Source organism: Neophocaena asiaeorientalis, unplaced genomic scaffold (genome assembly GCF_003031525.2).
Source record: "Neophocaena asiaeorientalis asiaeorientalis breed wild unplaced genomic scaffold, Neophocaena_asiaeorientalis_V1.1 scaffold148, whole genome shotgun sequence".
Taxonomy (NCBI): domain Eukaryota; kingdom Metazoa; phylum Chordata; class Mammalia; order Artiodactyla; family Phocoenidae; genus Neophocaena; species Neophocaena asiaeorientalis.
Window position 1 is genome coordinate 255,207 of NW_020174050.1, and position 24,324 is coordinate 279,530.

A 24,324-nucleotide genomic window follows, 5' to 3' on the forward strand; every position below is an offset into this window, starting at 1 on the left:
CCGCATTATTCCATTTGTATAAAGTTCAGAAACGTACACAATTTATTTTTCATGATAGAAGTCAGGAAAGAGCTACCGTTGGCAGGGTAGGGGTAGTAAATGCGGAGTAGAAGGGAGCACAAGGTGGCTTTGGAGGTTCTGATGATGTGCTGATTTTTAATATAGTGCTCGTTACATAGGTGTGTTCTCTGTGTGAAAACTCATTCCACTGTATTGTATGATTTGTGTACTTTTTAATACATACTTTATAGGTCATTAATATTTACTAAAAGAAATTCAAGTGTAGCAGACTGCCTCTGAGAAATATTGTAAGAAGAATAAGTAATCGAGAATTTAAAGACATGGCTGAATTTTTCAAGAGCCTAGTTTTTACAAAAAATTGCTCTGCAGATCCTAACATGGAGCATTGTTTTAATGTTGCCGCAGCTGCGTGTGCCATTGATTGCTGTTTTCTTGCCTAAGAAAATTAAACAAATCAGGAGAAAGAGAAACAGTAACCATTCTGGAGAGCTTATTTATTTCCACAAGGGGAAGGCTCAACTTTCCAAGGATCAAGCCTTAAAGTGGTGTAGGGCCTAGTGTTCAAGCTGTAGGCGGCTACAAAATTATATGATTCAATTGGGGTCTGAAGAATTAGCTCTTCATCCAGCAGATCACTAGAGTAAATGCATTCAGTCTTACGAACTAGATGGAACACTTTTTTTTTTTTTTTTTTGCGGTATGCGGGCCTCTCGCTGTTGTGGCCTCTCCCATTGCGGAGCACAGGCTCCGGACGCGCAGGCTCAGCGGCCATGGCTCACGGGCCCAGCCGCTCCGCAGCATGTGGGATCTTCCCAGACCGGGGCACGAACCCATGTCCCCTGCATCGGCAGGCGGACTCTCAACCACTGCACCACCAGGGAAGCCCGAGAACACTTTTTAATACATATTTTCACTTACTTTGACTCAGCACTTTCGCACCCTAGGTATGTCTAACAGAAATGCATGTGTATCTGTACCCAAACCCATGTGCAGCAGTGTTCAGCAAAGCACTGTAGCCTGCACAACTGAAACAGCAAATAGAATAAATCCATTGTGGTATATCCCTACCATGGAATACTGTCCAGAGGTGAAAGTGAATGAACTACTATTGCATACAACAATACAGTATATGTATTACTAAATCACTTTGCTGTATACCTGAAACTAACATAACATTGTAAGTCAACTATACTCCAATATAAAATTAAAGAATTTTAAATATATATAAAATTAAATTTAAAAAATACAGCGGATCAGAAAAAAGGCAACTGTTTAAAAACAAACTAATCGGTTTTTTTAAGATGCATGAAAGATTGAAAAATTATCCCCTGGTGCGTTACAAATACAGATATGTGGCAGAAGCATGAATGCTCACTTCAGTGAAAATACCATTCTAATCACTTTTCTTTCAGCTGGACTGTCTATTATCTAGAGTCTGTTCATGTCCCTATTATCTAAAATAAAGTATCCAAGTAATCCTTGTTTTTACTTTTTTGCTGTTATTATAGATGGCCATATTTAACCACAAGGCAAGTGCTTTTCTCCTTGTCTCATGGTTACATCATTGGATTCTTGAGGTTTTATTACAGTAGACTGTTTCATGGATTTCTCTTACAGTGAATTCTATGAACCCAATGCCCTCATGATGGAAGAAGAGGGAGCCATAATTGCTGGTCTGTTGGTGGGTCTGAATGTCATTGATGCCAATTTCTGTATGAAAGGAGAAGATTTGGACTCTCAGGTATGAGGAAGATACTTGGTTACCTAGTGTGTCACTCTGAGTTCTGTTATCTCAGAATTTGGATTGATCAGATTATACCAACCAAATTAGGGGAACGTCTATGAGTCATAAATAGGATTTTCTTTATTTTTGATGTGAATATAAAAAATCTGTTTGTTTTTCCTTCCAGCGTGGCTTATTTATGCATAATGAATGTTTTTCAAATTCTTGTCTTAACTGTGATCCCTGTTAAAAATATTTTGCACAGGGTAAAATATATATATATATGCTGTGTGCTGTGTGGTTCAGTGGCAAACATATGTATATGTGTTTGCCGTAGCATCTTATGGAAAAACCCAAACAAACTTTTTGGCCAACCCAATATATGTACACACATATAAGCCAAAATATATACACAGGGGTTTAGTAGCAGAATATTTTAAATAAGCAAGAGAGAAAGAAATGTTAAACCTTAATTTATATTAAGTATTCAGTTGACTTTCTTAGTCATGTCCTACTGACTTATCTTGGTTCTTTATTTACAACCCTTGCCAATTTTTTTTTTTTTTTTAAGGAGGAGCATTTTTTTTTTTAAGTTACTTTTCCAACTTTTTTTTTTCTTCTCTTTTGTTGGCTACGTTGGGTTTTCGTTGCTGCGCACGGGCTTTCTCTAGCTGTGGCGAGCAGGGGCTACTCTTCGTTGCAGTGCACGGGCTTCTCATTGCTGTCACTTCTCTTGTTGTGGAGCGTGGGCTCTAGGCGCGTGGGCTTCAGTAGTTGCAGCACGCAGGCTCAGTAGTTGTGGCTTACAGGCTCTAGAGCACAGACTCAGAAGTTGTGACACACAGGCTTAGTTGCTCCGCAGCATGTGGGATCTTCCGGGACCAGGGATCGAACCCGTGTGCCCTGAATTGGCAGGCAGATTCTTAACCACTGCGCCACCAGGGAAGTCCTGTCAATCCTTTTTTTTTTTTTTTAAACATCTTTATTGGGGTATAATTGCTTTACAACCGTCAATTCTTGATTATAATAAAACATCAAATTTTTATTAAAAATTTCTAGTAGTTGTCATGACCGTAATACTATTTTGAGTACCTAAAAAGAGACATTGTGTTATGCCTTGGGGAAAGTATCTAATTTTATATTGAATTCTGAACATTCTCTCTGTAGGTTGGAGTTATAGATTTTTCAATGTATCTCAAGGATGGGAACAGCAGTAAAGGTAGTGAAGGGTATGTACAAAGAAAATTAGTTTTCTTTTTTCTTTAATGTTCTTTGATAGTATTTAAAGTTTACAACAGTACTGCTTTAACAGATGTGCTGAAAGAATTTCTGATGAGATAGCTTTAATAGAATCTTGTCAAAAATAACTGACAATTATGCCTGCTAAACCCTAAAAGGATTTTAGTTAAGTAGATTTTCCTACTATGTGGCTCAGGGGCAAACAAAATAAAAATTTTTATAAACGGAATCAAATGCTTCATCTCTTAAAAGTAATGTTTGGAAACATGGTTTTCTTGACCAGAAGGATTGCATTGTCAGTTTGCTTAAAATTTGCACTATTACATGTGCATCATGGGATTATGTAAAATGCTAATATTAGGGGGAGCTGAGTATATGGGAACTGGGCACTACTTTTACAACTTCTGTAAATCTAAAATAATTTCAAAATTAAAAGTTTTAAAAATATTCATATGGTACTTGGAAATTAGCGATCAGAAACTCACCTTTTACCTTTATAAATTTAGCAGTTGAAAGCATAATTAGTCTGAAGTTTTTAACCTTAGGCATTGAGCTAAGATTATATTGCTTGTCCTTTTAGTAGTCATAGAGGTATTGGCCTTGAATTTTGTTTTTCAGTTGAAAAGTCTGTCTAACTTTTACCTATTCTAGATTAGCTGGTCCCAGAAGTGAACCTTCTTTTTCCACACTTAATTTACTCATGTAATAATAAACACCTGATCTTTGTGAAAGCCGTTTATACCATTCACTTTGAAGCCAAACAGCAGTTAAAGGCAAATAAATATATAGCCTTTGAGAACAATAATTATTTCACCCAAATAAGCTTAATTCAATTCCTATGACAAATGGAAAATGGTTATGATAAATAATACTAACAAAGCTAAAATAAAAATCTGTCAATTGTGAGAAGAAACTTTTTATTCTTTAAATGCCTCTAATAGATTGTACATTATACCTATAACCTAAGTTATTAAGATATATAAGCTATAGCAAGAGCTTTATTAATATGCAGGGGTGGTTTCCATTTTAAACCTCCAAGTCTCTTGTTGATATGCCAAGGGGATTATACATCAGGTCTGTCTTCTGATACAGTGTGTCTGTGCCATAATTTCCTTTCTATGTTTTATGAAAAGATTAGGGGTGGGGCATCTTGGTATTTCTAATATTATTTACTTTTTTTCTATTTTTTTTTTCCCTCAGAGATGGCCAGATTACTGCAATTCTGGATCAGAAGAACTATGTAGAAGAACTCAACAGACATCTGAAGTAAAGAATGAATAAATACTATTACTTTACTGGGGGTTTTGGTGTGGGGGAAGGGAAAGGTAAACTGATGAGCAGTTAGGATAAATTCAGACAATACTCAACAAATATATATAGAATTACTGCTTGCCAGGCACTGAGCTAGACACTGGATGTGTGGCATTTAACTGTTCAGTGAGCTTTAATGAAAAGCAATATAAAATTAGTATGTAATTAGAATTTTAGCGATTATGTAAATATATTCAGTTAAGAACTCTTAAATTTGTGACATAGTTGAAATTGGAGGTCTTCTTGGTTCGGTAGATCCAGCCACATATTTCAGGACTAAATCTTGGGTAAAGCACTCATCGTTTTAGTACCTTTAATTGTATCTCGTTGGTCCCTTGCTCTTCTCATACATTGGATTGATAGTATTAATTTACCCTTTTTCCACCATCACTACCATTAATTTACCAAGTACTCACCAAGTAATTTCATGACCAGGTTATAAAACAATCTCTTCTTTCCTGAGGAGAGCTATTCAAAATTTATTGGTATTCTCAAGTGTACTGATGGTCTAAAAACTGTTGAATAATTCAGAAGAATTAATATACCCATTAATTACCTTATTTATCATTCTCTTATGAAAGATAATCATTTTAATTTAAGTAAGACCTAAAATGTGACTATACCAGTATCAATATAAATTATAGTCTTGGTTCCATCTAGAAAACTCAAGAACAATTTAAGTACATTTTCTCTGGGAACTGAGTACTAATAATGAACTGACAGTAAACTGTGGAGATGTTAGCCTAGCAAAGATGTGGTTACAGTTGACAATGAAATACAAATATGACCCTATTATTTACTCTTTCAATGCCTCCATTTCTTTATCTATAATAACAACCCCCTACCTAGCACATGGGGTTGTTGAAAGGAGTAATGAAATAATGCAAGTAAAATCAGTTAGAAGAGTGCTTGGTGTATGGCAAGCACATCATAATTCATGTAGCCCATTATTATTATTACTATTACTATTATTATTATTTAAGTAAACAAAGTTTACTGTGTAGTGCATCAACTCTTTTATTTCATCAACAAATGCTTATTAAATACAAACTTCAGTGCCAAGAATGTAGCAGGTAAGACACACATCACCTTGTAAGCTGTCGTAGCGCCTACAAGTCTGTCAAGAATTATGGACAGTAAACAATGAAAGTATAATGAGTATTTTAAAAGAAAGTACAGGATATTGCTCTGTTTATCAAAAGAGACTATTATGTTTTTTCTTCTGTTGGTAGTGCTACTGTAAACAACCTTCAGGCAAAAGTGGATGCATTAGAAAAATCCAACACTAAACTGACAGAGGAGGTAAGTGTTTTGGAAGTTTTTTGATTGACTTATAGAATTTAGTAGAGTGCATTAGTGGAAAATAATTTCTCTGGAGCCTGGAAATAAAGGACTTGACTTTTCAGATAATATCTACTATAGGACTCCTTGTTGTGACCAGTAATGGCCAGCTGGCTTATCTGAGGGGTCTCAGTTATCCAGTTGGAATATGAAGTCATAGAACCTGGGCTGATCAAATATTTTGCTTTCTTTTGTGAATGTTTTGTCTGGGCTAGCCTAGAGTTAATGTTTAGCAGGTAGCGTGATATTCATCATTTATTCATTCATCAAACAATTTGGGTACTACGTATGTGCCAGGGCTAGACAAAGATTTATATCTGCCAGGCATTGATTTATGTGTGCCAGATTGGCAAGTTCCTGCCTTCAAGGGTTTTATTTTCTCCTTGGGGTGATGGGGTAGATGACATAAAGAACACAGGTCAGGAGACCAGTACTAATAATGAACTAACAGTAAACTGTGGGGATGTTAGCCTAGCAAAGATGTGGTTGCAGTTGACAATGAAATAACAAATATGACCCTATTATTTACTCTTTCATTGCCTCCATTTCTTTATCTATAATAATAACTCCATACCTAGCACATGGGGTTGTTGAAAGGAGTAATGAAGTAATGCAAGTAAAATCAGTTAGAAGAGTGCTTGGTGTAGCAGTAATTCCTATTTACATGTCATGTGCTCCTGAGCAAGTAAGTCACTTGACCTCCAAGAGGCCCAGTTCCCTAACTGGCAAATTAGAGTGTTTCCCCTTTTAGCTCACAATTACCCTGAAGATCAAGTAAGAATATACATGTGAAAACTCTTAGAAAAGTCCCTAAAATTAGAATAGAAAAATAACCTCATATTTTACTTCTGATTAATTTTTTTCCCCCTAACTTACCAAAGGCTAAGCGACATATTTTTTTCTTCAGTAGCATTGGACATTTCTATGAGAAACCTTAAATAAAATTTTTTAGGTGGCAAAGACTTTATCTTCTCTTTTTCAAATTATAACTATCCTATTACATACAGTGAGAAAAATTTGGTTAAATACAACAACATAGATGGACCTGCAGGGTATTGTGCTGCAGGTATCAGTGAAATAAATCTGAGAGAGAAAGACAAATACTGTGTCTTATTTAAATGTGGAATCTAAAAAATGAAACAAACACATGAATATAAAACAGAACAGAAACAGACTCACAGATACAGAGAACAAACTAGTGGTTAACAGTGGGGAGGGGCAAGATAGGGGTAGGGGATTAAGAGGTACAAATTATTATGTATAAAATAAATAAACTACAAGAATATATTGGATAGTATAGGGAATATAGCCAATATTTTATAATAACTTTAAGGTTATAATATATAAAAGTATATAATCTACATATTTTATATATATAAAGTGTAATCTATAAAAATATTGAAGCACTATGTTGTACACCTGAAACTAATATAATATTGTAAATCATCTATACTTCAAAAAAAAATTTTGGTCTAAAATAAACAAGTTAAAGCACTAGTCAGGAAACGCTATCTAATCAGATTTTTTTCAGAAGGAAAAAATCATTGTTCATTGTTATGACTTTAAAACACCTTCCATATTACTCAGTTCTGGGGGCTTTATTTTTGGATGTAGATTCTTAAATTATATTAAAACTTTAATTTATTGATATGACCCTTAGAATTTTATCCCACAAGGCTTTGGAAACATTCTGCAGAGCAATTTTCTACTGTGATTCTACTGCTGTTATATTGAGGCAGTGTGGCATATTAATTAAGCCTGCTCTCCAGAGCTAGACTTGAATTTGTGTCCCAGGTCTGGCGCTTGCTAGCTTTCTGATCCTGGGCCAGTTACTTGAGCTCCTGTTGTTTGGTTTACTTATCTGTAAAATGGGGATAAGAAGAAGAAGAAGAAGATTTTTGTACAAATTAAATGATTTAATGCATAAGGGCCTAGACTAGTGCCTGACACATCATAAGCACTCAGTAAATATAAATTTTATTCCCTCAGTCACAGGACTTGTGTTCTTGGCCTAAACTTATCTTACCAACAATATTAATTTATTCGTTTACTTATTTATCTTACCAGGAAGATTTATTTTCTTAAAGCTTTGAACTTTTAGAGATAGGAAGGCACTGTGTGTAGACTTTATAAAGAGCAGACAAGGCTAATAAGTTCTGCCCTCTCTCATTTCCATCTATTTTGGATTTAAAGGGACCAGTAAAAAACAAAACAAAACAAAAAAGACCTCTTTTCCCCTCCTGAGTTCTGAACCAATATGACAAAATGAGAAGAAATGAGCAGATGAAGGTAAATAAACATCCACTTTATGTTGGTAAAGCTGACTTAGAAAGTGCACTTGGATCTGCAGTCGTCACTTGTAATATTTTCTCTGATGATGAGACCTTGGAAGAAGCAGTCCGAGGTGCGCTTGGATCTAGAGAGCAGACCCGTTTGTCCAGAGTTACTTCTTTACACATATAGGCCCACAAAGCAGAGAGAGAAATGGGCTGCCATACCTGCCTCTAGAAAGCTTGCCTGAGCCTGGCTCCTCTGTACTTACATAGTAGAACAGGAACCAAGCAGAGATGACGAAAAGGGAGACTAGCCTGGCTGAGAGGAGTCTGCTCAGTTCCTTTCCTAGCCTCCTTCAGGCACCTTCCCACTCTCTGTGGGAACTGAGCTCGGTGGGTGCAGAGGAGAGCGTTTCCACCATACTCTTCCCTCCAGTGGAATAGGGTTATAAACATTTCCCCTAGAGATACACTGCCAATAACATTACCTTGTCTTTGTAGGTGCTGAAAAGAAAAATCTCTTTAATGCTTAATGGCATCATTTAGAGTGAGAACTTTGGAATTCATTTCTTACTCTCTTAAAAATTATATGTAGGGACTTCCCTGGTGGTCCAGTGGTAAAGAATCCACCTTACAATGCAGGGAATGCGGGTTTGATCCCTGACCAGGGATCTAAGATCCCACATGCCGTGGGACAGCTAAGCCCGCATGCCTCAACTAGTGCCCACATGCTGCAGAAACTACAGAGCCCACACGCCCTGGACCCTGGGTGCCACAACTAAAGAAGAGAAACCCACAGACTACAATGAAGAGCCTGCATGCTACAATGAAAGATCCCGCATGCCACAAGTAAGACCCAACGCAGCCTACAATAAACTAAATACATAAATAAATAATAAATAAATCTTTAAAAAGAAAGTTGAACATTTAAAACAAAAACTATCTGTTAAAGGTTTTATGGAGGGTTTGTAAGATGGGTCCCAAGGCATGAGGTGACCTCTTATACATTTTAGAAATAGGTTTTTTTCAGGAGACCTTCAAGATGGTGGAGGAGTAAGATGTGGAGATCACCTCCCTCCCCACAAATACATCAGAAATACATCTACATGTGGAACAACTCCTCCAGAACACCTACTGAATGCTGGCAGAAGACCTCAGACTTCCCAAAACCCGTGTGGCTCACAGGGTCTTGGTGCTCCGGCCAGGTTTCAGGCCTGTGCCTCTGAGGCAGGAGAGCCAAGTTCAGGACATTATCCACCAGAGACCTCCCAGCTCCACGTAATATCAAACGGCGAAAGCTCTCCCAGAGATCTCCATCTCAACGCTAAGACCCAGCTCCACTCAACAACCAGCAAGCTACAGTGCTGGACACCCTATGCCAAACGACTAGCAAGACAGGAACACAACCTCACCATTAGCAGAGAGGCTGCCTAAAATCATAGTAAGGTCACAGACACCCCAAAACACACCACCAGACACAGTCCTGCCCACCAGAAAGACAAGATCCAGCCTCATCCACCAGAACACAGGCACTAGTCCCCTCCACCAGGAAACCTATGCAACCCACTGAACCAACCTCACCCACTGGGGGCAGACACCAAAAACAATGGGAAGTACGAACCTGCAGCCTGCGAAAAGGAGACCCCAAACACAGTAAGGTAAGCAAAATAAGAAGACAGAGAAACACACAGCAGATGAAGGAGCAAGGAAAAAACCCACCAGACCAAATAAATGAAGAGAAAATAGGCATGCTACCTGAAAAAGAACTCACAGTAATGATAGTAAAGGTGATCCAAAATCTTGGAAATAGAATGGAGAAAATACAAGAAACGTTTAACAAGGACCTAGAAGAACTAAAGAGCAAACAAACAATGATGAATAGCACAATAAGTGAAATTTAAAATTCTCTAGAAAGAATCAAAAGTAGAATAACTGAGGCAGAAGAACCGATAAGTGACCTGGAAGATAAAATAGTGGAAATAACTACTGCAGAACAGAATAAAGAAAAAAAAATGAAAAGAATTGAGGACAGTCTTAGAGACCTCCGGGACAACATTAAATGCACCAACATTTGAATTACAGGGGTCCCAAAACAGTGCTGCAGTAATCAAGACGGTATTGTACTGGCACAAAAATGGAAATATAGATCAATGGAACTGGAGAGAAAGCCCAGAGATAAACCCACCCACATATGGTCACCTTACTTTTGAGAAAGGAGGCAAGAATATACAATGGAGAAAAGACAGCCTCTTCAATAAGTGGTGCTGGGAAAACTGGACAGCTACATGTAAAAGAATGAAATTACAACACTCCCTAACACCACACATAAAACTAAACTCAGAATGGGTTAAAGACCTAAACGTAAGGCCAGACAGACTATAAATCTATAAAACTCGTAGAGGAAAACATAGGCAGAACACTCTGTGACATACATCACAGTAAGATCCGTTTTGACCCACCTCCTAGAGAAATGGAAATAAAAACAAAAATAAACAAATGGGACCTAATGAAACTTAAAAGCTTTTGCACAGCAAAGGAAACCATAAACGAGATGAGAAGACAGCCCTTAGAATGGGAGAAAATATTTGCAAATGAAGCAACTGGCAAAGGATTAATCTCCAAAATATACAAGCAGGTCATGCAGCTCAATATCTAAAAAAACAAACAACCCAATCCAAAAATGGGCAGAAGACCTACATAGACATTTCTCCAAAGAAGATATATAGATTGCCAACAAACACATGAAAAGATGCTCAACATCACTAATCATTAGAGAAATGAATATCAAAACTACAAGGAGGTATCACCCTCACACCAGTCAGAATGGCCATCCTCAAAAAATCTACAAAGAATAAAGGCTAGAGAGGGTGTGGAGAAAAGGGAACCCTCTTGCACTGTTGGTGGGAACGTAAGTTGATACAGCCATTATGGAGAACAGTATGGAGGTTCCTTAAAAAACTGAAATTTGAACTACCATACAACCCAGCAATCCCACTCCTGGGCATATACCCTGAGAAAACCATAATTCAGAAAGAGTCATGTACCACAATGTTCATTGCAGCTCTATTTACAATAGCCAGGATATGGAAGCAACCTAAGTGTCCATTGACAGATGAATGCATAAAGAAGATATGGCCTGTATATACAATGGAATATTACTCAGCCATAAAAAGAAATGAAATTGAGTTATTTGTAGTGAGGTGGATGGACCTAGAGACTGTCATACAGAGTGAAGTAAGTCAGAAAGAGAAAAATAAATACCGCATGCTAACACATATATATGGAATCAAAAAAGGAAAAAGGTTCTGATGAACCTAGGGGCAGGACAGGAATAAAGACGCAGTCGTAGAGAATGGACTTGAGGACACGGGGAGGGGGAAGGGTAAGCTGGGACGAAGTGAGAGAGTGACATGGACTTATATACACTATGAAATGTGAAATAGATGGCTAGTGGGAAGCGGCTGCAAAGCACAGGGAGATCAGCTTGGTGCTTTGTGACCACCTAGAGCGGTGGTATAGGGAGTGGGGAGGAAGAGAAATGTGAAATAGATGGCTAGTGGGAAGCGGCTGCATAGCACAGGGAGATCAGCTTGGTGCTTTGTGACCACCTAGAGCGGTGGTATAGGGAGTGGGGAGGAAGACGCAAGAGGGAGGAGATATGGGGATATATGTATATGTATAGCTGATTCACTTTATTTTAAAGCAGAAACTAACACACCATTGTAAAGCAATTATACTCCAATAAAGATGTTAAAAAATAAAGAAATAGGTTTTTTAAATTTTTTTTTTACCTGCGATGGGTGTTCATTGCTGTGTGCTGGCTTTCTCTAGTTGTGGCTACTCTTCGTTGTGGTGCGTGGGCTTCTCATTGCAGTGGCTTCTCTTGTTGTGGAGCGTGGGCTCTAGGCGAGTGGGCTTCAGTAGTTGTGGCGCATGGGCTTAGTTGCTCCGCGGCATGTGGTCTCTTCCTGGACCAGGGCTCGAACCCATGTCCCCTGCATTGGCAGGCGGATTCTCAACCACTGTGTCAGCAGGGAAGTCCAGAAATAGATTTTATAACTAAATATAATTACAAGTTATCCATGAGGAGACCCTTCAGGTAAATAATTGTAAGATAACATTGTGGTACTGAAAAAATGTTTCCACAGAAAGCAGTAATAGGAGAAATTTTTTATTTTTATCTTTAAAGACATTTCTCCTAAGTTCCCTATAAGAACATTTTTATGGGGCTATAGATAGCGTTCTTTCCTTCTAAGAATAGCTAAGCCTGAAAATCATGTCCTAGGAGATCATGAATTATCTTATCCTGTGTTTAGTGAAAGAAAGATAACGATTATTTTAAAAATTTTATCAACAGCTTGCAGTTGCAAACAACAGGATTATTACCCTGCAAGAAGATATGGAACGAGTTAAAGAGGAAAGCTCCTACATATTGGAATCTAATCGGAAGGTTAATCTTACTGGATTTATGAAATATTCCCAGAGAGCATGTCATGTGTCATGGGAGGGGGGGCGCTGCCTCCAGAGGACCACTTGGTAGCTGTGAGCATTTGCATATGTTAAGTGCACCGTTTTCACTGAGGCTCCAGGCACAATTGAGTGAATGGCAAAGGTTATGGGAGGGTTATGTCCCTTCTCCTACAGACACAGCTTGGCTTCACCGCCACCCACATCTGTTTAGAGTCTTCAATAAACAGTCTAATTCGATGTCTTGTTTTTACATACTAATGATTTGTACTATATTTAAGTGTTCTACTATATTAAATATACCATTATTTTTAGACCATGTTACTGTTTTGTAAAAAGTGTTTATCTGATATCACTGGGAAAGAGTTACCATATAAATGAATTTTCTAGATAACTCAGTCCCTTAAAGTATAGGGTTGGTTCCATAACATCTTATGGAAAAGCCCAAATGACCTTTATGGCCAACCCAATACCAAACTTTTTATATATGTCTAAACAGATATTTTGCAAACCTTTTGTATATTGTACAGTTCTAAGCTTTCTTAAGTGGAGGATGTAATTGAACACATTTAGCCCTTTATGATGACTGAATATCATAATTATCAACATTGGCAATTCTGTACTGTGTTATAACAGTGCTACTTTGGTGGGGGTCGGCTGTTGAAATTGATAGAGCTTCTAGCTCCTGAGCTTAAATATTCCCAGATTACTGTGGGTGGTTTTTTCTGCCTTTTATTTCACTGGCATCTATTGCTTCTTACTGCTGTTAGCATTACTCTCTCTAGAAAGGTCTCCCTACTTATCCTAATGCTTCTAACCTGCTGTGACCTAGGGATCCAGAAATCCAGTTATTAACATTGTTCTTAAAGAGTAAGCACCTAGGCTCTGAGTGGGGACCGACATGAGTAATATGTTTGCCTTTAATGCATGGACTTTGTAAAAACAACTGTGACTACTCAGCATTTTCTGATGAGCTACTCATGTTTAGCTCTGATCTCTCTGTATGGGTGGAGACACCAGATGTGAGATCTCTGGAGTAGGACTACATTCCTGTTTGAACCTTTGGCCCAATTTATAGTTTACAGTAAATGCTATTTTGTTTTCCGAGGCTGATTTTTTAAGACTTCTACCACTTGGTTTGGTAAACTATCTTAGGACTTTAAACAAAATGGCAAGAAATTCCCAATTTGGCTTAGGAATACTTACTAAACTTCTTCAGTTTCTTTGTTGTCTTCGTTCATTATCATACACGTTTAGGTATGATCATTTCCCTTACTAAATAGCAGTGCTAGTGTCCACTAACTGTATAAATTCTTTAAATCCTTAAATATGTACTATTTTATTTATCTTTTCAAGGGCCCTAAGCCAGACAGAACTTCAGAAGGGCAAGCACTGAGTGAAGCAAGGAAGCACTTAAAGGAGGAGACACAACTACGACTGGTAAACTTTGCTTAGGTCCTAATAGTTCAGGAACACATTAAAACCCCTACCTAGGGGTTTTACCTCACAGATCAAGGAATATCAGTAGTGTTCTAGCAAATTTTATGGATCCTATAAAATAGTTTCTCATTCTTTTAACCCATATTCCCTACAGTGCTTCCTCAGTCCTTTTTCTGAGCATTCTCAACAGCCAATGGAATTTTACCTATTTTAATTTTTAACTTATTTTTGCTTTTATAGTTTGTGTTGCAAAAACATTAGGTATATAGAACCTACTTTTTTCTTTTCTTAATTAATTAATTTATTTACTTATTTATTTTTGGCTGTGTTGTGTCTTCATTGCTGTGCGTGGGCTTTCTCTAGTTGCTGCGAGCAGGGGCTCCTCTTCGTGGTGGTGCTCAGGCTCTAGGTGCGCGGGCTTCAGTAGTTGTGGCACACGGGCTTAGTTGCAGAACCTACATTTTTAAACTATGCTATTTCCCCTCCTGCTTCAGTCCTCACCCCGGCAAAGATATGTCTCCTTGGATTGGGCAGCTCCTCTTCTCCTTAAGAATCATTAATTTAGAATCGTATGCTTTTATTTTTAGTTGTTATTTCTGAATTTATTCTTGTTCTTATACATAAACAGAAAAATGTACATCAGTATTAGTCTTAAGATATTTTTAGAAATTAAAAAATATATATATACATATATAAAAGAATGTGTAATAAGGACTAATACTCCTATAATAGATTTTATCCAAATATTAGGATATTAAATACACCCGTGGTATTAGTACATTAACTCTTCCTGTAATTTAGATAGTATGACAACCAAATAATCCCCCTCCAATAATGTTTCTAACAGCAGGGAGAAGCCTAAAAATAAGGGGTGATCTGATTTGTAGTTTGTTATCACAAACAGTGTATAGAACAGAATTTCAGGTTATTTTATAATGTTACTTTAACACTGTTATTTAACATCCTTGAAATATTTATCATTTTCCTTCTATGTGTTTGTGGATTTGATCTCAAAATACTTTCCATAAGGAAGGTCCTAGAAATAATGTATGTCAGCATTTTAAGAAGCAGTCTGATTTGTCTTCTGTCATGCTAACCATGTACAGAAGAGTGCCTCAGTTAAGTGGCAAGTGAAAAAATTTTACATAAAATTTTCCACATTCTCGTACCACATTAAGATAAATGTTCATTAAAAGAGAAAGAAACCAAGCAAGTAGGCAAGGTTCTGAATGTGCCCTGGGCACAGCATGAATGCAGAAGAACCTCAGGTCTTTGTACCCCTGATCATCCAAATAATGTTACAGTAATAATGGTTGAGACGAAAATACGTCTCATGATAAATGAATAGAAAAATTCAGTTAGCCGCTATATTTAAAATAGATAACCAACATGGACCTACTGTATAGCACAGGGAACACTGCTCAATATTCTGTAATAACCTAAATGGGAGAAGAATTTGAAAAAGGATAACGTGTATACGTATAACTGAATCACTTTGCTGTACACCTGAAACCAACACAACACTGTTAATCAACTATACTCCAATATGAAATAAAAATTTTTTTAAAAAAAGAAAAAACTCAGCCATATCGACCATTCCCTGTAACTGAGATGTTACCTTGGGGACCCAAAGTATCTTTTGGGTTCCTTGGGCTCTTGAAAATGTCAACAGCCTCCAAATGAAGAGAATTCCAACTGCTTCATTTTGTGCTGGCTGCTGTAACACTTAATGTATATTTCTATAATAAGATGTGACATCAGTTGTCTGTTTTAATATCTAATGAAGTGACTCAAGTATTTTAGACATATTAGATAGCACTATGTTTGGCCTACGGAGTTTTTCAGGTTCGTAAATTATTGAGTAAATGGTACTGTAATTATCCTAATTATTATTATTATTTTTGTTAATGTCTCTGTATTGAATGATAGCTTATAGCTGTTTTGCCAGCCTTTAGACCTGAGAGTTTTGGTCTACCTTGTCCTGTGGAATTTTGTGGTTTGCACTTAGTTGAGGAAAGAGAGAATAAGTAATTTGTTTTCCTTTCGGGGCAGGATGTTGAAAAAGAACTGGAAATCCAGATCAGCATGAGACAGGAGATGGAACTGGCTATGAAGATGCTGGAGAAGGATGTCTGTGAGAAGCAGGATGCCCTGGTGTCTCTGCGGCAGCAGCTGGATGATCTCAGGGCTCTTAAGCATGAACTTGCCTTTAAGTTGCAGGTAGGCTCACTGGCTCTCTAAAATCCCAGGGCTTCCCTCTGCCCCTCTTCTTCTCTAGAATCACACTTTAAATAGAAGAAGAAAGGGTCACATCTCATTTTGAGGCTAGCTACCAATAAACCACTTTAGGAATCAGTCTATCCTAGGATCCTGTATTACTATTCTGGAAAGTCATGGCCACTTTTTACATTGTAACTGGGCAAGAGGGTCTTTTTTATCCTATAAAATAATTTCTACTCTCCAGCCTAACCTGCCAGCTGAGTTATATAGATAAATTGATGTACTTTCCAATGTTGATTTTTGAGACAAAACTGCATTTAACAATAGTAATCTTAAATATTGCTTCTTGCTTTTTCTACACTTGGTAATTAATTAACTGATAAGCAAATACATGAGCATTTCTATTTCTCTAGTTCCCGCTTACCATTAGGTTCAAAAGGTATGTGTGATTTGTTTCAGGATTTTATGTTATATGCAAACATAAACATCACTCATAATTCTTTTCCATAACAGAGTTCAGACTTAGGAGTAAAACAGAAAAGTGAACTAAACAGTCGCTTGGAAGAGAAGACTAATCAGATGGCTGCTACCATTAAACAACTTGAACAAAGGTAAAAGTGCTGTTTCTTTAGTGAAACACTTAGGGCGTTCAGTCCTGGACATGAAGAGAATGCGCTATGCATTTGGCAGAGAGTATGTGGGAATCTCCAAGCTTAACACCAGGCATGCAAGTAGAAAGCAAGCCAGTTAAATTTTGTGATTTTTAAAGATGTCACTAAAAACCATTTTAGTGTCATGTGTTAGAGGAGGGATACTTACAAGGATGAAAGGACTTTTAAATCTGTTTGTGATTCTGTTACGGTTCATCACTCAGGTCTTTGAAGACTTTGGTGCTAGGTGATGGAGGGGTACTGAGGGCCCTTCTAATAACTGTAACCCCTTTCCCTCCTCTATCATCTCCTTTTTCTCTCTGCTTTCTCCTGAAGAGTTCTATAGCTTCTACTGTCACATCCCGCCCACACCTCTTAGATCTGTCGGTCTCCCGCTCTGTCCTCAATCTGGAGACCAGTCTTGCATTTTCATCCCCTGACCAGTTATTTCCCACCAGTACCTACAATTCAGTCTGCCCAGAGTACATCTTCTCCCTATGCTACTCTTTTCTCTTTCTGTCTGAAGCCACCATGTGCTTCCTGATGACTCAGCTGCCAAGAGAAATGGCTAAGGCTTGAAGATTGAATGAGCCGCGGCACCCATGGTCATTAAGCGTTGCCAGCCTGTGTTGCTACCTGTTAACACCCACTGATCACCCTTCTTGCACCTGAGCAAAACTAAACTACTTACTAGACATGCCTCCCATTTTCCCCATCCATGTCTTGCCTAATAGTTTCACCAATTAGAAATGCCCTTTGTCTTCCCACTTCCTTGTTCTTCAGATACATTTTTTATGTTCAGGCTTCAATGCCACCTACCCAAAGCTTCCTCTAACACTCCTTCCCAGCTAAAAGTAAACTGCGAATTTGTACTAGTTGGAATTCCCATAGCCTTATATCCATACCTATCTATACTGCTTATAGCACTTCTGACTTTGTCCTACCTTATAAACCTTTATATACGTATCTTCTGATGAGAGTGTGAGTTCCTTGACGTTAGTTAACTAATCCTTTAAGTTCCCTTGTTGGATCTGTCACAGTGCCTTGAGTGTCCAAGGCATTCATTTAGTAAGTGCACGGATGAAAGGGTGAATGGATGGCTTCTTTTATTCAGATGGCTCTTGACCAGGGTGGGTCCTGAACAGCACTGCATATTGCTGTTGAATCAAAAGTTAATTGCAAATTAATAAATAAGCTTGAAAACTCTGGTTTGGCTGATTTGAAATGAAAAAGTATCCGTCTATCTTGGAAGTTATCTAAGTGCTTGCTCATAGCAGTTATATGTTTATGATTTAAGAAATCAATTTTAGTGTTCATAAATTGTGTTTTTGAAATGTGTCAGATTATTTTTCAGTGGATTTTTGGCTTGGCATTTAAAGCAGACAGAACTAAAATAATGACTTACCTCTTCAAGTATTATTAAGCTGACTTGTTCTCTTGCTATTTTTGTCTTTCCTATTTATTCATTTTCTCATTCCCCTTTCACTCCCATTTTTATTTTTATTTTTATTGTATTAATATAGTGAGAAGGATTTGGTGAAACAGGCAAAGACCTTAAATAGTGCAGCAAATAAACTGATCCCAAAACATCATTAGGCATTTTACAGCTGGTCACCTCGCAAGTTGGATACCACAGCTTAATTGTAAAAGGAAGAAAGCTGAAAGTTATTGCATTTATGCTCTGATTCTATATAAAATGTCACCAAACATTGAATTTGCTGGACTTTAAAAAAAAAAAACGTTTGATATATATAGGCTGTGTTTTCTTCTTCTTTATTTTCTCCCCAGAGTTAGAAAATTGAGTATAAGTTCTCAATTAAATACCAAATAAACTTTGAGAAATTACTTCTGAGTTGACCAATAAATAAACACACCATTAAAAAACATCCTAGGGAATTGAAGCTCTGTACATATATGACTGATACCTTTACAGTCCAGTCCCCAACAATACCAGTTTCTAGGTGCGATGTCTGTGTCATTGAGCCTGTTCTGCCGTTGCGATGTAATGAACTAGAGGTGACGGCCACATGGTCTTGGACTCTTCTAAAGTAGTTCTGTGTCTCTTAGGCCATGACCCCTTTTCACTTTTGTCATCTAGGTTTAATCCCCAAGCCAAGGATAAGTACTTAGTATTCCACTACAGTTCTACTCTCAGTAACCAAGATTGCTTGCAACTATTTTGCCTTAGTGACTTTGGTGGGGGGCAGTGGGGTGAGGGCGGGGAACAGCATCCTTACATTTCTTTAAAGTCATAGAGATAAAGTTAGTGATTAGGTAACTTATGATAACATAATAATGTGGAAGCTTGGGAAAACCCTCCTAATATTTGTCATCTTCTACCTCTGCCATTTTCCTGCAATTCCACTTCCTATTTAGGTAGCTCAGAGAGAACAATTTTAATAAAAACACATCTCTTCTATTAAAAAAAAAATACGCTACACGTTTTTCACATCTATCCTGCTTTTCCTTTTGGAGTAAAAACAACAAGGCACAGACATGAGTGATGGTTTCCTGCCTCTTGTTCCTTGCTGGCAACGTTTACTTAAGAGTTTGTTACTTTTTGTTCAGATGGGAATTTGCTTAAGTTTCTAGGAGAATAACAATCTATTAGAAAACCATTTCAGAGTAGGAAATAGACAAATGATAAACTTATATTCATTATTATTATTTAGTCTAAAAATAAAGGTTCCCAGTAGGTATTCATAAACAATAATCAGCAGGGCTTCTTTTTCTAAGTGACCACAGATCTGACCCTTCCTAGGCATTACATTGTAATAATCCTATAAATACTTTTTTTTTTTAATGACTTTTGATTTGGGGGAACAGGTGTTAGTTACATAAGCCTTTATTCCTTCAAAAAGTCTTGGGAAATTTTTTGTTTTTCTGTTTTTTCTCATTCTAGTAGATTTGCAGCATTTCAGCTGCTTAAGTGGGGACAAAGATAACCCCTTTGCTCCCAGCTCTTGAAATTCTTTACTGTCTTCTTGGAAAAAAACAGAGTTAAGAGAGTAAGATAGATTTCATGTGTGTTTTTATAGGTCCTTGCAGACTTGAACCAAGGTCAAGTCAAAGAAAATATGACCAACTTCATGGAAGAGGAGCCTGTACTTTTGAACTTAGTTTATTTCTTATAATTTTGCACCTCTTCTTACCTTCATCAACATTTTGTGGTGATGAGTTGCCTTTTCTATGAGCATTTGGAAGGAGTGCTCAAACACCAAAATAAAACATTTTAAAGACTATACATAGTAGCATAGTAGCATGCTCCCAAATTCTATTACAGAGAGCCCCAGATATTTCACCTTAGAACATGCTTCTTTATAGGTGCAAAGTTATAGGATATTGGGAAGAAAACATTCACAATCTTCCAGAGAATATGGCCAGGAATCTTATGCAGGTCCAGTGCTGAATTGTTTGTCCACTTAGTCACACACCAGTTGGTAGAATTGGAAAAGGAAAGAGATAGCCAAAGGCTTTTCATTATGTTAAAAACCCGAAGCCTGGGTAAAGGTTGATGTATAGTGTCCAGTGATTTAATATAATTTGTGGTTTAGGGAAGGGACCAGGAAAATGTTCTCATTCCACATATAAGAAGGTAGTTGCCCATTTGCAAGTTCCAGTGAGTGTAAAACAGAAATATAAACTACCAAACCTATTAGGAAATAAATACAAACAAAAGAGTGGATTTAACTTTAATTACTATGTACTTGAGGTTGGCTTTGGATATGGATTTTCTAAAAAGTGATGTTTTATTGTTTATCATCTAATGGCTGTAAACTGTAGTACTAGAATAAAAAAAAATGGAAAATCAACTATTCCTCTGCCTGGTTCACCTTCATCTTGCTTTTTTTAAAGAATTTGTTTCTTCTCCATCTTTTCTCCCCCCATAATTTCTTCCCATGTCCTACAAAGTTTATTTTCCTCTCTCTGTCTCTTCATGCCATTGGGTTGTTTTATTTTGTGTTTTGAACTTGGTCTTCCTCCCCACCATGGCTTGTGTTTTTTATCACAAGTTCATATGGCTCACATCCAGATTGCGCCAGGCTGAGCGAGGCCGCCAGTCTGCTGAATTGGACAACCGGCTCTTCAAGCAGGACTTCGGAGACAAGATCAACAGTCTGCAGCTGGAAGTGGAGGAACTCACCAGGCAGCGGTGAAGAACGGGTGGCTTTAGCGGCCAGGGTGGTCATGGGAAGTACTAAGGCCAGACAGCAAGAGAGGGGCGGTCTCCTGATCAAGCCATGTCTGTTTTCTCCTGCCATGTCCTTTCTCCAGAATTAGAATTCAGAAAGCTTCACATACATAAGCATTCCCAAAATCTCGTCAACATCTTTTGCCATCAAAGAATTAGGAAATTAGAACCCAAGATCCCAGGTAAATAGGATGGAGTAGGAGAATTAATAGCCAACACAACACTAATAATAACAGGATTTCCTGAATTCTTACTGTGTGCCAAATACTTTACTAAGCACTTCATATGCATTCTCTCCTAACATCTTCCCATCGACCCTATTTGTAGGTGATTTTATTACCCCCACCTTCAGAGGAAATTGAGGCTTAGTGGGGTTAAATTGTCCAAATTCACACAGTTAAGCTAATAGGTAGCAACACTAATTTAAAAGCCAATTTCTCTGACTCCAAGCCCTTAATCATTCTTCCATACCGTCTCTCAAATGAGACTCAACTCTGTACCTAAGGCACTGACTTCAAACAAACAGAACTTTGCTGTTGGATATAAAAGCACACAGTTACTAAGGATACTAGTGGTTGAGGGTGTTAACTGGGGATTAACTACATAACTGTGAAGAGAGAGCAGCTAATTCATATGTAATGGGACTACAGAGTTAGTGCTTTCATACTGTATCTTGCTGAAAATTTAGAAATACTGTCTTTCAATTATAGTAAATCTTACTAGTTGTCATTCAGTTGACCACAACTTTTCATTAAGAGTTAGTATTAAATGTTGCTATTCGGAGCCGTGACCCTCAGGCACTGGGAGATCCGAAAGTGCATTCTTAATCATCCAAGGAAGATTAAACATGTTGAATGTATTTCAGTGTTACTGGTTTGATTGTACTGTATTTTAGTACTTTAAAACCTGGTTGTCCATATATATCTGGTTTACTTTTTATTAATCAAGTATTAAAATTTAATTACTGAACTCTAAGAAAAGGGTTTGGCATTCTTTAGAAGATAGGAGTACAGAAATCCAAATTTTCATCGTTTTTCTCTCCCACCTATCCCAGGAACCAGCTTGAGTTAGAACTAAAACAGGAAAGAGAAAGAAGGTTACAAAACAACAGGAGCATCCCAGGAAAGGGTTCCCAGAAGCCAGAACCCAAAACGGTAATATTTGTTATTCCCATGTTCATTTACTTAATTTTTAGAGGCTACCTTGATGGGCCGGACAGTTTTCTCTTATGGAACACATGCTTAATTGCTATGGCCTTGAGTACGTAGGTGGCAGGCCAGAGCTGGAGTAAACACATGGAGGCTTGATTCTGAGTCTGCCCCTGGGACACTAAGTTGAATTCATTTGGAAAAGAGGATTAATGACCATAATTCCCAGTGACCATCTTATTCCTTTCAGTTTGTTAAGTAAGATTATTTTAGTATCTAATATTTTTAATAATATGGTATAGTCATCCCTCCCCAACCCTGAATTGCCCTTTAACAGAATTGTCTTAAATATGGATTCGCTTCTGTACACCTTTTTCAAGTCATGAAGATTTCAATTTTAGTATACTCAAGGTACTTCTCTTGGGAAAATTAGAAAAAAAGGGAATTAGGCACGGGGAAAGGAAGGTAATATAGAGTGGTTTAAAGAGCAGGAGTAGAAGCTTCTACAGAACAGTGTTAGGAAAGAGACCTCCAGCAACCTGTAGTGGTGAGAGATCTAACATTGGATTACGATCATCTCTGGGACCCAGGAAACCGAGCCACTCTCTTCAAATAATAAAATCAGGAAAGCGTGAAATACTTTTTCTGTCAGATACAGGGGAAAAAATACCTTCTTTGTAAATATTATATATAACAAAGCAGGACAAAGCTTTTTAAAATTTCTAGAGAGTGAGCTGCTAATTTGCTGGAGAGTAGAAAAGTGGTGAACGGAAATTTATTACACCTCTAATGTAACGTGCAAAGAACCATTCTCTCTGTAGCAGGCTGTCTTTATTATCTTAGTTTAGTGAACATAAAATCTACATATAAGGGCTTACAGAGATTTACTTAAAATCTTGGCCTATCTTATCCTGTTTTTCCAGTGAGGCCTTAGATTTCTCAATCTTGAATCGCTGTGCAGTGCAAGCCTTTCCAGGAGTGGTCTGAGAACGTACATGCTCCTTTTAGAGGCTGATGGGCAAGGAGTTCAAGGCAGACAGCAGTGTTTGTGCCACAGGAAGAATTTGTCCCCCTAAAACTGCCCAGGCAGGGCTTAGCAGCATTGGTAGAAATGCAGTTTGGAATTTTCCATTGGTCCTTCAGAGTAGAAGACTCCTCGAGTTGTATCGGCTATAGTAGTTGTCATGATACTGAGGCAACTACTTGACCGAGCGTCTAGAGGATTACACAGTCTGCCGGACATGGCCATGCTCGGTTTCACTAGCTGTCCAGAGCTCAGCTGGGGGTTTGTGTGTGTGTGTGTTTTTCTTTTTTTTTTTTCCTAAGAAGTAACTGATACCTTGAAGCCACTTTGTAAGTAAATAGGATACATTCTGAATTTCATTTGAGTCTCAAGCATTAAAGAAAATATCTACTCTGAAAATCATTTGTTGCAAACCCTATCAGAATCATTTGTTAAGAAACTATTTGGAACAAAGAAAGAATGATGGAAAATATCTCGAAAGGTAAACTCCTTCCCTAATTAAAAAAAAAAAAAAAAAAAAAAAGCTGCTTAGCTTTATACCCAAGCTAAGACAATATAGAAGAAAAGGTCTGCAGCATCATCATTGTTTAACGGTCTGAATAATTAATAAATTGGGCTGTTTTCTTTTGGCAGGATGAGAAGCACAAAATTCAAGAGGAAAATGTTAAACTAAAAAAGCCCCTGGAAGAAAGCCACAGGTGTTTATTAATGAAGTATTAACTAAGATATAAAGCTATTTTGGGGTGGTGGGAAAAAGGGAGTTTTTGATATACACTGGCAATGACACAGACCAGACACTGACTTGTAATATTAATATTTCAGAAAGACATTTTGAAGGGGGAGTGAATAAATAACAAGCCAGATATTAAACCAAACTCATTTAGTCCATTCCAGAAGAAAGAAAGAAAGAAAGGTGATCAAGCTGTCCTCTGATTCTTCCCTGGTTAATCCCCAAACTATCACTTAAAGGATCATGTCTAATCTAACCTTTACTGGATCAGTAGGACAAGTAAATGAAGCACAAACCATAGCATTTCCTAGGTTCTTAAATGTACTTGGGCATGACTTGTTTCCACCTAAGTACTAAGTGAAAGGCAGCTATGTTTCAAATAAATACTCTAATTTCCCTTACTTTTTTTCTCTTAAGGAGAAAAACGGTTTTGCTTTATTCCTTTTTCTTAACTCTTCATCTCATTTCCCCGCAACAAAGAACATGGGATCGTTCCAAGGAAGTTGACTTTTAACAATTATTTTAACAACAAAACATTAACATAC

At 37.5% G+C, this 24,324-nt stretch overlaps 1 protein-coding gene across 5 annotated transcripts in view; it reads left to right on the top strand.

Annotated features, from left to right (window-relative positions):
* Positions 1-24,324, top strand: part of RUFY3 (RUN and FYVE domain containing 3) — an 81,276-nt gene that overhangs the window by 50,860 nt on the left and 6,092 nt on the right. For 2 of the 5 annotated variants that reach the window (XM_024754055.1, XM_024754058.1), the window contains exons 5-15: positions 1,639-1,762; positions 2,912-2,973; positions 4,184-4,249; positions 5,527-5,596; positions 12,266-12,358; positions 13,732-13,815; positions 15,868-16,035; positions 16,549-16,646; positions 20,719-20,838; positions 21,932-22,031; positions 23,683-23,747. In XM_024754055.1, coding sequence (XP_024609823.1) covers positions 1,639-1,762; positions 2,912-2,973; positions 4,184-4,249; positions 5,527-5,596; positions 12,266-12,358; positions 13,732-13,815; positions 15,868-16,035; positions 16,549-16,646; positions 20,719-20,838; positions 21,932-22,031; positions 23,683-23,747 — 1,050 coding nt within the window. Of the gene's footprint in view, positions 1-1,638; positions 1,763-2,911; positions 2,974-4,183; positions 4,250-5,526; positions 5,597-12,265; positions 12,359-13,731; positions 13,816-15,867; positions 16,036-16,548; positions 16,647-18,208; positions 18,412-20,718; positions 20,839-21,931; positions 22,032-23,682; positions 23,748-24,324 lie in introns of those variants that run through there. The other 3 variants (XM_024754059.1, XM_024754060.1, XM_024754056.1) reach the window with 2 other exon arrangements.